Here is a 15,167-nt window from a genome sequence, read left to right as displayed (position 1 = left end):
AATCGCGTGAGGAACGAGGGATGTATGAGCACATGTGGTTATAATCATCACGGATGAAGGATCTCCAAAATAGGGACTTAGGCTACGTACGACGACTACGTCATCAGCATCTGGCAACTTGGCACGACCGTTGCCAGCGCAAGTATCACCTATATTGTGGTTTGCATGTCGCAGGCGTGGCTTGGCTTGGCCTTGCATCGCTGTTAGATACTGGTCACTCACTCCTGCAAGCTATTACAGTAGTTATTAGTAGTAAGAATACTTAGGAAGTCCTCTCTAAACGTGAACAAGGAATAGGATAATAACAGCAATAATTGATACTTAAATCCAGAAAGGACAATAAGCGAAGAGTGTAGCATTTCTAGGAAAGACAGAACAGAGAGGTATAACGGATCTACCCCCCCCCCCAACCATCCCTCCCTCACACACACACACAAGGGCAGACACTTATTGAAGCTTTAGACCCTAGTAGCAATTATCGCTTTCTATAACCCAGAATTACTGTATGTATTAACAGTATCTCCCCGCATACCTCCCCCCCCACACACACACATATACACACAGTTCCGGATCAGCCGGGCTGTGGCTCGTACGTTGGTTTGCGTGCAGCCAGCAGCAACAGCCTGGTTGATCAGGCTCTGATCCACCAGGAGGCCTGGTCACAGACTGGGCCGCGGGGGCGTTGACCCCCGGAACTCTCTCCAGGTAAACACACACACACACACACACACACACACACACACACACACACACACACACACACACACACACACACACACACACACACACACACACACACACACACACACACTGTAAGTACGTGCCGGTCAAGCCCCAGGAGGTTGGGGGTAGGTCACAAGAAGTTGTGGGCAGAAAGGACCACTGAGACTACACTACAACCCACAAGCCACCTACCTTTCAGTACATAATAAACCCACACATAATTCCACACAAGATTACACACACACACACACACACACATATCCAGACTCACACATACACTCCCCCCCCCCCCTCACCACCGACAACTCACTTCTTCCCCTGATCCCTCCATTCCCTCGTTCATCCTCCCCTCCCCCGTTCACCCAGACCCTCCCGACCCCTCCCCACTCCTCTCCCACATAGCCACAGTTCCTCCACTACCTCCCCCCCCCCCACACTCTGACATACACACTACTAACCTAACATACAGAACTACATAGGCTTCCCACTCTGAGGCAATCAGGATAAAACAAAAATGGGTTGTCAGAGAGCAACAAGAAAAACCAAGGGACAGGAGGAGGAAGCTGCAAAGGAAGATTGGGCAGCAGAGCTCATAAAAAGAGATCATGAATGGGAAAAGAAACTAGAAGAACTTAGCATGAGAATGGAAGAGGGGATAGATATGGAAAGCAGGAAGTGGGAGCTGCATATCAAAGCAGCAGAGGCTAGGATACAGAGTTTAGAAGAGGAACTGAAAAATCTGAAACAGCCTAAAGAACTAAAGAAGATTTTGGGATTGACAACAGACACTGCTACCTCAGCCACAAATTAGGGGACTGTAGGGAAAGAAGGGGCACAACTGCATGGGGAGGCTCTATCAGAGGAGACTGTAGTAAATGAAAGAGCTAAGCTTTATGTGGAGGCCCTAACAGATAACAACAGAGCCCAAGGAAAGCCGAGAAGGGAAAATGACAGGCCACAGAGCCCAAGTACATTAGCCAGTGAAACTGAAGAAAGGAAAGCTGCAGTGCAGGAAACCAAATTAAATGAGTGGATACACAGGGATAAGCAGTGGGAGAATGAAAGGGTGAGGTCAGTCTTTGTGTATGGGCTCCAGGAAGCTGAAGGGGAAACATATGAAGCAAGAAAACAAGGGGAAAAAAAAGCAATTGAAAGCATCATGAAAGCAATAGGAGAAGACGACATGACCCAGCTGGAAAATTTTCGGAGAATAGGGGGGTTTGTAAAAAAAAGAACCCGGCCGGTGAAAGTGACCTTCAAGGCAGAAGCGACTCGGACCAGGATCCTGCAGGAGAAAGCACGATTAAGGGACATGCCGGCATACAGGAAGGTGTATCTCGACCGCGACAGATCACAAGAAGAAAGGCAGAAACTGAGAGAGATGTTACAAAGGCGAAAGGAGGAAAGAGAGGGGATGGAGAAGACAGACAGGAGATCCCAGACCCAGGAAGAAGATCAAATACAGCCTCCCTCACAACTTCCTATAGAAGCCTCCCAACCAGGTCAACCCCAGTGCAACCAAACACTCTAAATCAAAACACCCATGCCACATCCAATGCCCCCACCCACTACATTACAAACTCCACCCCTACAGCAACAACCCATAGTTCCTTACCAGGTCCCCCACTTCCCCAACCCCAATATACCTCCCAGACCACAGTCTTAGAAAAGAAGTTGAAGGTGTGGTATACAAATGCAGATGGAATAACAAACAAGTATGAGGAGTGGCACGAAAGAATCAAAGAGACATCCCCAGACATAATAGCACTCACAGAAACAAAACTCACCAGAATAATAACAGATTCAATCTTTCCATCCGGATACCAAATCCTCAGGAAAGACAGAGGGAGGAGAGGGGGAGGAGGAGTTGCACTGCTCATTAAAAACCAGTGGGATTTTGAGAAAATGGAAGGAATGGATGGCATGGGCGAAAGGGACTACTTAGTAGGAACAATCCAGTCTGAGGGACATAAGGTGATAATGTACAACCCACCACAGAACTGCAGGAGGCCAAGAGAAGAATATGATGAGAGCAACAGAGCAATGATCGACACACTAGCCGAGGTGGCCAGGAGAGCACACATGGGAGGAGCAAAGTTACTAGTTATGGGTGATTTCAATCACAAGGAGATTGACTGGGAAATTCTGGAGCCCCATGGGGGTCCCAAAACATGGAGAGCCAAGATGATGGATGTGGTACTGGAAAACCTCATGCATCACACTACCAGAGAGAGAGGAGAGGATGAACCAGCAAGACTGGACCTTGTATTCACCATGAGTAGTTCGGACATCAAGGGTATCATGTATGAAAGGCCTCTGGGAGCTAGTGATCATGTGGTTCTGTGCTTCGACTACATAGTTGAGCTCCAAGTGGAGAGAGTAGCAGGAATAGGCTGGGAAAAACCAAACTACAAAAGGGGGAATTACTCAGGCATGAGGAACTTCCTTCAAGACATTCAGTGGGAGAGGGAACTGACAGGAAAACCAGTACAAGAAATGATGGACTATGTAGCAACAAAATGCAAGGAGGCAGAGGAGAGGTTTGTTCCCAAGGGAAACAGAAATAATGGGAAGAACAGAACGAGTCCTTGGTTCACCCAAAGGTGTAGGGAGGCAAAAACTAGGTGTTTACCTGGAGTTTACCTGGAGAGAGTTCCGGGGGTCAACGCCCCCGCGGCCCGGTCTGAGACCAGGCCTCCTAAGAAAGGAAAAGGTACAGAAGACAGAGAACTCAGGAAAATAAAGAAATCAGCCGAAGAGCCAGAAATGAATATGCACAGATAAGAAGGGAGGCTCAGAGACAATATGAAAATGACATAGCATCAAAAGTAAAGACTGACCCGAAGCTGTTGTACAGCCACATCAGGAGGAAAACAACAGTCAAGGACCAGGTAATCAGACTGAGGAAGGGTGATGGGGAATTCACAAGTAACGACCAAGAGGTATGTCAGGAGCTCAACACAAGATTTAAAGAGGTACTTATAGTGGAACCCAGTAGGACTCCATGAAATCAGAACAGGGGGGCACACCCGCAAGTGCTGGATGAGGTACATATAACCAAGGAGGAGGTGAAGAAGCTGCTATGCGAACTTGACACCTCAAAGGCGGTGGGACCAGACATCTCTCCATGGGTCCTTAAAGAGGGAGCAGAGATATTGTGTGAGCCATTAACAAAGATCTTCAACACATCACTTGAAACTGGGCAACTCCCTGAGGTATGGAAAATGGCAAATGTAGTCCCAATTTTTAAAAAGGGAGACAGACATGAGGCACTAAACTACAGACCTGTATCACTAACGTGTATAGTATGCAAGGTCATGGAGAAGATCATCAGGAGGAGAGTGGTTGGGCACCTGGAAAGAAACAAGTGTATAATTGACAACCAGCACGGTTTCAGGGAAGGAAAATCCTGTGTCACAAACCTACTAGAGTTTTATGACAAGGTGACAGAAGTAAGACAAGAGAGAGAGGGGTGGATCGACTGCATATTTTTGGACTGCAAGAAGGCCTTCGACACAGTTCCTCACAAGAGGTTACTGCAAAAGCTAGAGAATCAGGCACACATAACAGGAAAGGCACTGCAATGGATCGGAGAATACCTATCAGGGAGGCAACAACGAGTCATGGTACGCGACGAGGTGTCAGAGTGGGCGCCTGTGACAAGCGGGGTTCCACAGGGGTCAGTCCTAGGACCTGTGCTGTTCTTGGTATATGTGAACGACATAACTGAAGGGATAGACTCAGAAGTGTCCTTGTTTGCAGATGATGCGAAGTTAATGAAAAGAATCAAATCGGATGAGGATCAGGCAGGACTACAAAGAGACCTGGACAGGCTACAAGCCTGGTCCAGCAACTGGCTCCTTGAATTTAACCCTGCCAAATGCAAAGTCATGAAGATTGGGGAAGGGCAAAGAAGACGGCAGACACAATATAGTTTAGATGGCCAAAGACTGCAAACCTCACTCAAGGAAAAAGACCTGGGGGTGAGTATAACACCGAGCATATCTCCTGAGGCGCACATCAGTCAGATAACTGCTGCAGCATACGGGCGCCTGGCAAACCTACAGATAGCGTTCCGATACCTCAGTAAGGATTCGTTTAAGACTCTGTATACCATTTATGTCAGGCCCATACTGGAGTATGCAGCACCAGTTTGGAATCCACACCTAGTCAAGCACCTCAAGAAATTAGAGAAAGTGCAAAGGTTTGCAACAAGACTAGTCCCAGAGCTACGGGGATTGTCCTACAAAGAAAGGTTGAGGGAAATCGGCCTGACGACACTGGAGGACAGGAGGGTCAGGGGAGACATGATAACGACATATAAAATACTGCGCGGAATAGACAAGGTGGACAAAGACGGGATGTTCCAGAGAAGGGACACAGGCACAAGAGGTCACAATTGGAAGTTGAAGACTCAGATGAATCAAAGGGATGTTAGGAAGTATTTCTTCAGTCATAGAGTAGTCAGGCCGTGGAATAGCCTAGAAAGTGACGTAGTGGAGGCGGGAACCATACATAGTTTTAAGGCGAGGTATGATAGAGCTCATGGGGCAGGGAGAGAGAGGACCTAGTAGCAGTCAGCGAAGAGGCAGGGCCAGGAGCTGTGAATCGACCCCTGCAACCACAAATAGGTGAGTACAAATAGGTGAGTACACACACACACACACAACGCCCCCCCCCCCACTCCTAAGTGGGAAACGGCCGATGTGTTAAAAAAATATTCACTGTTACACTAGCTGCCATTCCAAAAAAAGCAAAGATATTATAGTCCGGTGTTGACCCATTAACTCACAACCTCTCTGCCCTACTCTAAGGGTGAAGGTACTGTAGTATTAAAGTTTCTAAACTCAAATCTTGCTAGCCAATTTTTCCTGAGTTTCTTCATAATTTACTAAATTCTCCAATATTTTATGACATTTTTCCTATGAATTAGCCCATGGATTTGTGTAGGGGCAGAAAGTACTTAACTAAGTAATACATTTTTTCAATAAACAAGTGTAACAATTAAATGGAGTGACTGTTTTCTAACCTGTCATCTGGCAGTCCTAAGAATCTGGTTTGAGAAACCTTATGACCCCTCTGTATTTCAGTAGTTGAACACTGGACTTGCAATCTTAGGACCTCCAGATCACAGGCTCTAATCTCATCACTTCTGTGATGTGTTTAACAATATTTGAGTCTCACATTTTATCACTGATATAGACATGGGCTAAATAAAAGCTGCCATATACAGTGGACCCCCGGTTAACGATATTTTTTCACTCCAGAAGTATGTTCAGGTGCCAGTACTGACCGAATTTGTTCCCATAAGAAATATTGTGAAGTAGATTAGTCCATTTCAGACCCCCAAACATACACGTACAAACGCACTTACATAAATACACTTACATAATTGGTCGCATTCGGAGGTAATCGTTATGCAGGGGTCCACTGTATATGCATTGAGCCAACTATAAAGTGAAACAAAACTCAAAAATCTTAAATAAGAAATGTGTCAAATAATGGCATATATTGTAGAATGAAGTGAAGAGATGATGAACAGTTTGCAAAAAAAAAGGGAATAAAAAGATTACCTGAGGAAGTGATGGAATGTGCTATTCATAAAAGCCTGAAGAATAGTGTTGTAAGATTCAAAATTGTCTCTTTAGAGAATGTAATATTGGTGCTTAAGATAGTCAGCATGTAGTAGATATATTGTAGTAGGTATATTCCTGAGGGATTACAGTAAATCCTCCATTAATGCAAAATTAAATGAAATGGTTATGTATTAATGCTATGGAAAAAGTGCAACCAAAAATTCAAGGCACATTAAAATGCTTGGTATTAAGTCCCATAAAATGTGAAGGAATAAGCATAGCCTAATGTTGGGCGCAGAATCAGGGCACTGACTTGCCACAGTTCTGGCATAAATTTTAAAATTGCAAATGCACATATATATGTAAAGGTGCCATGGGATTAAGTGTCCCACTCGACCATAACCATGCAAGCTGGGATTAATTTTGACCTGTGGTGAATACTTTTATTGGTTTTCCTTCATTGAGGGGTATGGTCCAGGATATTGAGGCTCTGGCAAGGATTGAGATATAAGGGCTTTGAAAATTTACATGAAGTTGTAAATGAACTGATATGAGAAAATAACAAAGAATGAGTTGCAGATGAATTACTAGAGGATTTCAGTTCTCAGGAAGCAGATAAGCCTGTAACAGAAGCAGATGAGGAAGAGCAGCTTGAAGATAAATGCTTAATAAAAGCATATCTCACTTTATTGATGTGAAGTCTGAAGCATCTGATGATGCCTGACCATGACCTCTGTAATATACAGTAGTGCAGGGTAAAATTGACCAGAGATGCATTACAGAATACTTTAGCACTCCATTACAACCATGACCTACTGGCAGCTTTGCATCTACATCAATACAAGAACCACATACATCCACCTCAGCCCAGTATGGCCATATCAACCCTCTATGCTTACTACCATGTCAACCAACACTAATAATTAGAATGTGAGGTAAGATAAACTGTAGGAATTTGCACCTGCTAAAATATTGAACAAATTTATTTGGCAAATTTGGAAGTAACACAACCCTACTTTTCCCAGATGTCCTTCACTTCATGCAATGCAATTTTAATTTAAGTATCGACTGTCAGGGCATAACCAGCCTCTTACCTGAAGGTTTACTTCATATTGAACCAAGTTTAAAATATTTGCAATACTTGCTCCTCATTGTAGCTCAAGTAATGATGCATTTCTTCATTTTTATTCTAGAAATTGTTCGAGAAGGAAGTAAATCACATGCTATCTACATTGTAAGTGTAATGCGCAGAGATGCATCATGCCAGGAAGAACTGTGGCATGTATTTAGACGCTATTCTGAGTTTTATGACTTTCACCTCTCTATTACTACAAAAGTAAGTCTCAAAAATATAAATAGAATATTCATAAACCTTTTGACATGATGTAATTTCAAATATTTTCTAGTTAGGAGCCCCATTGTAGCTAATAAGTTGCTGCTTCAGCCTGGTCAACAAGTTCTGTAAGCATATGTACCTAACTGTACTTGTGTAACTGTCCTTGCATAACACCATCAACAGATGGTGTTATGCATCCCTAACCTCGTAGGCTTTGTCATGATTCCTTTCAAATTTATTTATTGAGGCAACCCCCTTGACTTATAATTCTTGTACTGAAGTTACTTCATACATCTCGTCAGCTCATTTTGCTGTTTTTAACAACTGTGTATTATCACTCTTAACTCTTTGGGGGTTTCGGATGTACTAGTACGTCTTACGACCCAGGGTTTTTGACGTACTAGTACGCCTAAATTCTAGCGCCCTCAAATCTAGTGAGAGAAAGCTGGTAGGCCTATATATGAAAGAATGGGTCTATGTGGTCAGTGTGCGCAGTATAAAAAAAATCCTGTAGTACACAGTGCGTAATGAGAAAAAAAATACTTTGACCGTGTTTTTCAAATCAAATCAAATCAAATCAAAGTTTATTCTCTATAAGGATTACAATGCAGGGTTTACAGATTTTGGCTATTGTGTGGTTTACATGTAGTAAAATAATAATTACAGAGGGGGCCACTAGAACACCTAGCATGGCTAGGCATTTCGGGCAAACTTAGATTAATTCTTAACCCTAAATTAAAACAGCGACTTTGCACTGTATTTTCGTATGGTATTTATTGTTGTATTCTAGTTTTCTTGGTCTCATTTTATAGAATGGAAGACATATTACAGAAATTGAAATGATTTTGACTGGTTTTACAATGAAAAGTACCTTGAAATTGAGCTCAAAGTAGCAGAAATGTTCAATTTTACCAAAGTTCAAAAGTTAACAAATCATGCCAAGCGTCCAATACACATCAACTGGCGAGTCTAACATTCTTTCACAAGTGCGCTGATATTATTTATACCATTTCTACACAAATGCAGTAGTCTGCATAACAGTAAATCTTGTTTTTTTGTAAGAATAAAAATTCAAAGTGGAAAGCCAAAGAAATGTAAGAGGGGCCTGGGGATGTGACTAACGAACAGAGAACTTGATATTTTAGTGCCAGGAATGTCTTTCTTGTTTATTCTGGATCCTATTCGGAAATTGGCATCTTTTGAAATTTGTGTGAAATTCGCAAAATTGCTAAATTCTGACCACTTTATTGGATAGTTGTAATCGGTAAATGGGTGGTTTCTTGTACTCATTCGATAGAAAAAATGGAGTTCTAGTGAAATAGTTATGATTTTTGTCGACTAGTACACTGGAATTGGCCAAAAATAGGGATCAAAGTGGGCAAAATCGCCGATGCGTAAACATCATTGAGACCATTGACTTCACGAGAGCATAATTCCGGAAGTTTTCTATCAAATGTCATATTTTTGGTGTCATTATGATCGGGAAAAGATTCTCTATCTTTTCATAAGATTTTTTTTTTTTTTTTTTTTTTTTTTTTTTTTTTTTTTTTTTTTTTTTTTTTTTTTAAATTTGGCCGACCTTGAGAACAAGTCTCTGAGAGGACTTGTCGACCCCAAAGGGTTAAAGCAAGGTTTTTACTAAATAATATGCACAGAGTAACACCCCTATTTTGTGAATGCAAGCCATGCAGAAAAATTGAAAATTAAAAATAATGGAAAAAAAAAAAATTGAGCCATCATTGCCACAAGGGACTGGAGAGTAAATCTTACTGTGATAGAAATAAAGGAAAGGAGGGAGGATCTTTATGTAAACATTGCTGACAATGGCAGCCCAGCTTCACACATCCACATGTTTGTCACAAAATACAAGTTTAATAATCAAATTTATGCATAGTGTATATACATTAGCTTATATACATGTATATACACTATCTAGTTTCTTCTTGTTTAACTCTGATGATGCAGATAGAGGGGAAATAAAGGATAATATAAATATTAGTGGAATTGCTCTCGCACAAACAAAACCAGAGCCTGTCTCTCGAGGCAATAACAGTTTATGTATAAACATTATCTGTAACCTAATAGTTTAGCCTTGATGATACAAGGGATATGAAAACAATGCATGTGTTAACTGTTATGCAGGAAACAGCTGATTTAGAGCCATCTATAAATCAGACGTGTGGCTCCCATGCTGATAAATAATTTATTTATAAATATTATCGTTAGTTTTCTTGTGGGATATGAAGATGCTGCTGATGAAAAACAAACTGATTTAATCACATGTGTGAGCACTAAAATTTAGTGGTACCTCAAATTTCGAACATTTCTCAGCTCAAACAATTATGTAAGTGTATTTTTGGGTGTCTGAAACAGACTAATCTAATTTACATTATCCTTACGGTAATAAATTATTCAGTAATGGCGCTTGAACAGCCTTCTGGAATGATTTAAGGCCGAAATTCAAGGTACCACTGTATACCCCTGTCTTATACATGGGATTATGCAAAAAATCTTATTCAGTGAAAGTACATTAGTCTCATCACCTCCCTCTCCCAGTCTCATGGCCTGAGTTATTCCTGTATACTGTGTAACTCAGTGTTTGTATAATATCCATATGAATTTAAGGATTTTGTTGTTATTGTATCTGTTTGTAGTCAGTGTACAGGAGTAAACATACAGGAGGACCCTGCTTATATGGCAGGTTAGGTTCCAGGCTACCACCTTAACCCTTTGACTGTTTTGGTCGTATATATACATCTTACAAGCCAGTGTTTCAGACGTATATACGTATACTCAATAATTCTAGCGGATCATTATTTAGTTGTAGCTACAGTTAGAGTAAGAGGTAGATGGGAAAAGAGGAAGGTGGCAACAACAAGTATGAGGGAGGTGAAAGTGTATAAACTAAGGGAGGAGGAAGTTCGGGCAAGATATAAGCGACTATTGGCAGAAAGGTGGGCTAGTGCAAAGATGAGTAGTGGAGGGGTTGAAGAGGGTTGGAATAGTTTTAAAAATGCAGTATTAGAATGTGGGGCAGAAGTTTGTGGTTATAGGAGGGTGGGGGCAGGAGGAAAGAGGAGTGATTGATGGAATGATGAAGTAAAGGGTGTGATAAGAGAAAAAGGTAGCTTACGAGAGGTTTTTACAAAGCAGAAGTGTTATAAGAAGAGCAGAGTATATGGAGAGTAAAAGAAAGGTGAAGAGAGTGGTGAGAGAGTGCAAAAGGAGAGCAGATGAAAGAGTGGGAGAGGCACTGTCAAGAAATTTTAATGAAAATAAGAAAAAAATTTGGAGTGAGTTAAACAAGTTAAGAAAGCCTAGGGAAAGTATGGATTTGTTAGTTAAAAACAGAGTAGGGGAGTTAGTAGATGGGGAGAGGGAGGTATTAGGTAGATGGCGAGAATATTTTGAGGAACTTTTAAATGTTGAGGAAGAAAGGGAGGCGGTAATTTCATGCACTGGCCAGGGAGGTATACCATCTTTTAGGAGTGAAGAAGAGCAGAATGTAAGTGTGGTGGAGGTACGTGAGGCATTACATAGAATGAAAGGGGGTAAAGCAGCTGGAACTGATGGGATCATGACAGAAATGTTAAAAGCAGGGGGGGATATAGTGTTGGAGTGGTTGGTACTTTTGTTTAATAAATGTATGAAAGAGGGGAAGGTACCTAGGGATTGGCGGAGAGCATGTATAGTACCTTTATATAAAGGGAAAGGGGACAAAAGAGACTGTAAAAATTATAGAGGAATAAGTTTACTGAGTATACCAGGAAAAGTATACGGTAGGGTTATTTTATTTTTTATTTATTATCACACTGGCCGATTCCCACCAAGGCAGGGTGGCCCGAAAAAGAAAAACTTTCACCATCATTCACTCCATCACTGTCTTGCCAGAAGGGTGCTTTACACTACATTTTTTGAACTGCAACATTAACACCCCTCCTTCAGAGTGCAGGCACTGTACTTCCCATCTCCAGGACTCAAGTCCGGCCTGCCGGTTTCCCTGAACCCCTTCATAAATGTTACTTTGCTCACTCTCCAACAGCACGTCAAGTATTAAAAACCATTTGTCTCCATTCACTCCTATCAAACACGCTCACGCATGCCTGCTGGAAGTCCAAGCCCCTCGCAAACAAAACCTCCTTTACCCCCTCCCTCCAACCTTTCCTAGGCCGACCCCTACCCCACCTTCCTTCCACTACAGACTGATACACTCTTGAAGTTATTCTGTTTCGCTCCATTCTCTCCACATGTCCGAACCACCTCAACAACCCTTCCTCAGCCCTCTGGACAACAGTTTTGGTAATCCCATACCTCCTCCTAACTTCCAAACTACGAATTCTCTGCATTATATTCACACCACACATTGCTCTCAGACATGACATCTCCACTGCCTACAGCCTTCTCCTCGCTGCAACATTCATCACCCATGCTTCACACCCATATAAGAGCGTTGGTAAAACTATACTCTCATACATTCCCCTCTTTGCCTCCAAGGACAAAGTTCTTTGTCTCCACACACTCCTAAGTGCACCACTCGCCCTTTTCCCCTCATCAATTCTATGATTCACCTCATCTTAAATAGACCCATCCGCTGACACGTCCACTCCCAAATATCTGAATACATTCACCTCCATACTCTCTCCCTCCAATCTGATAACCAATCTTTCATCGCCTAATCTTTTTGTTATCCTCATAACCTTACTCTTTCCTGTATTCACTTTCAATTTTCTTCTTTTGCACACCCTACCAAATTCATCCACCAATCTCTGCAACTTCTCTTCAGAATCTCCCAAGAGCACAGTGTCATCAGCAAAGAGCAACTGTGACAACTCTCACTTTATGTGTGATTCTTTATCTTTTAACTCCACGCCTCTTGCCAAGACCCTCGCATTTACTTCTCTTACAACCCCATCTATAAATATATTAAACAACCACGGTGACATCACACATCCTTGTCTAAGGCCTACTTTTACTGGGAAATAATTTCCCTCTTTCCTACATACTCTAACTTGAGCCTCACTATCCTCGTAAAAACTCTTCACTGCTTTCAGTAACCTACCTCCTACACCATAGAGGTAAGACAGAATGTAGGATTGCAGATGAGCAGGGAGGCTTCAGAGTGGGTAGGGGATGTGTAGATCAAGTGTTTACATTGAAGCATATATGTGAACATTATTTAGATAAAGGTAGGGAAGTTTTTATTGCATTTATGGATTTAGAAAAGGCATATGATAGAGTGGATAGAGGAGCAATGTGGCAGATGTTGCAAGTACAGTGGACCCCCGCATAGCGACTTTAATCCGTGCAAGAGGGCTGGTTGTTATGCGAAATGTTCGGTATGCGAATGAATTTTCCCCATAAGAAATAATGGAAATCAAATTAATCCGTGCAAGACACCCAAAAGTATGAAAAAAAAAATTTTTACCACATGAAATGTTAATTTTAATACACACAAACTGAAAAAGGCATGCACAATTACATGACACTTACTTTTATTGAAGATCTGGTGATGATTGATGGGATGGGAGGAGGGGAGAGAGTGTGTTAGTGTTTAGAAGGGGAATCCCCTTCCATTAAGACTTGAGGTGTCGAGTCCTTTTCTGGGGTTACTTCCCTTCTTCTTTTAATGCCACTAGGACCAGCTTCAGAGTCACTGGACTTGTCACTGGACTTCTTTTGCACAACATATCTGTCCATAGTGGCCTGTACCTCTTGTTCCTTTATGACTTCCCTAAAGTGTTTCACAACATTGTCAGTGTAATAATCACCAGCACGGCTTGCAATAGCTGTGTGAGGGTGATTTTCATCCATGAAGGTTTGCACTTCAAGCCACTTTGCACAGATTTCCTTAATCTTTGTAGTAGGCAACTTCTTCAATTTCTCTCTCCCCTCCTCTGAACCAGTTTCCTCAGGTCTGGCCTCTTGCTGTTGAAGTTGATCTATCAGCTCATCAGTGGTTAGTTCTTCATTGTCCTCCTCCACCAACTCTTCCACATCCTCCCCACTAACCTCCAACCCTAAGGACTTTCCCAATGCCACAATGGATTCCTCAACTGGCATAATCCTCTCAGGGTTAGCCTCAAACCCTTCAAAATCCCTTTTGTCTACACATTCTGGCCACAGTTTCTTCCAAGCAGAGTTCAAGGTCTTCTTAGTCACTCCCTCCCAAGCCTTACCTATAAGGTTTACACAATTGAGGATATTAAAGTGCTCTCTCCAAAACTCTCTTAGAGTCAGTTGAGTTTCTGAGGTCACTACAAAGCACCTTTCAAACAGAGCTTTTGTATACAGTTTTTTGAAGTTTGCAATAACCTGCTGGTCCATGGGCTGCAGGAGAGGAGTGGTATTAGGAGGCAAAAACTTCACCTTAATGAATTTCATGTCCCCATAAAGTCGCTCTGCCACGTCTATAGGATGACCAGAGGCATTGTCTAACACCAGGAGGCACTTAAGTTCTAATTTCTTTTCAGTTAGGTAATCTTTCACATTGGGGGCAAATGCATGGTGTAACCAGTCATAGAAAAAGTCCCTAGTGACCCATGCCTTACTGTTTGCCCTCCACAGCACACACAAATTCTCCTTGAGGACATCCTTTTGCCTGAACGGTCTGGGAGTTTCAGAGTGATACACTAATAAAGGCTTCACTTTGCAATCACCAGTAGCATTGGAACACATCAACAAAGTAAGCCTGTCTTTCATTGGCTTATGTCCTGGGAGTGCCTTTTCCTCCTGAGTAATGTAGGTCCTGCTTGGCATTTTCTTCCAAAACAGGCCTATTTCATCACAATTAAACACTTGTTCAGGTTTCAGTCCTTCACTGTCTATGTACTCCTTGAATTCCTGCACATATTTTTCGGATGCTTTGTGGTCCGAACTGGCAGCCTCACCATGCCTTATCACACTATGTATGCCACTACGCTTCTTAAATCTCTCAAACCAACCTTTGCTGGCCTTAAATTCACTCACATCATCACTAGTTGCAGGCATTTTTTTAATTAAATCCTCATGCAACTTCCTAGCCTTTTCGCTTATGATCGCTTGAGAGACGCTATCTCCTGCTAGCTGTTTTTCGTTTATCCACACCAATAAGAGTCTCTCAACATCTTCCATCACTTGCGATCTCTGTTTCGAAAACACAGTTAAACCTTTGGCAAGAACAGCTTCCTTGATTGCCTTTCTGTTGCCCACAATAGTAGCGATGGTTGATTTGGGTTTCTTGTACAACCTGACCAGGTCGGCGACACGCACTCCACTTTCATACTTATCAATGATCTCTTTCTTCATCTCTATTGGAATTCTCACCCTTATTGCTGTAGGGTTGGCACTAGAAGCTTTCTTGGGGCCCATGGTCACTTATTTTTCAGATAAAGCACCGAAAACACTGTAATAATACAAAATGTTCCGATTGTATGCTTGGATGTTACCGCGGAGGCTGGCTGGTAAACAATGCCACCGGCGGAACATGTGAGGCTGGCTGAGGGCGCACATTGGACGCGTCTCGGATGAAGAGCGGTGAGCGGGTTTTTGGGCGG

The 15,167-nt window shown here is 42.3% G+C and overlaps 1 protein-coding gene across 2 annotated transcripts in view; it reads left to right on the top strand.

Moving 5' to 3' along the window:
- Nucleotides 1-15,167, top strand: part of LOC128701167 (sorting nexin-13) — a 102,119-nt gene that overhangs the window by 55,194 nt on the left and 31,758 nt on the right. For both annotated transcript variants that reach the window (XM_070100599.1, XM_070100600.1), the window contains one exon: nt 7,493-7,635. In XM_070100599.1, coding sequence (XP_069956700.1) covers nt 7,493-7,635 — 143 coding nt within the window. The remainder of the gene's footprint in view (nt 1-7,492; nt 7,636-15,167) is intronic.

The sequence above is a fragment of the Cherax quadricarinatus genome, chromosome 73 (genome assembly GCF_038502225.1).
Source record: "Cherax quadricarinatus isolate ZL_2023a chromosome 73, ASM3850222v1, whole genome shotgun sequence".
Lineage (NCBI taxonomy): Eukaryota > Metazoa > Arthropoda > Malacostraca > Decapoda > Parastacidae > Cherax > Cherax quadricarinatus.
The sequence above is the reverse complement of the archived record's forward strand: the minus strand, read 5'-3'. Positions and strand labels throughout refer to the sequence as shown.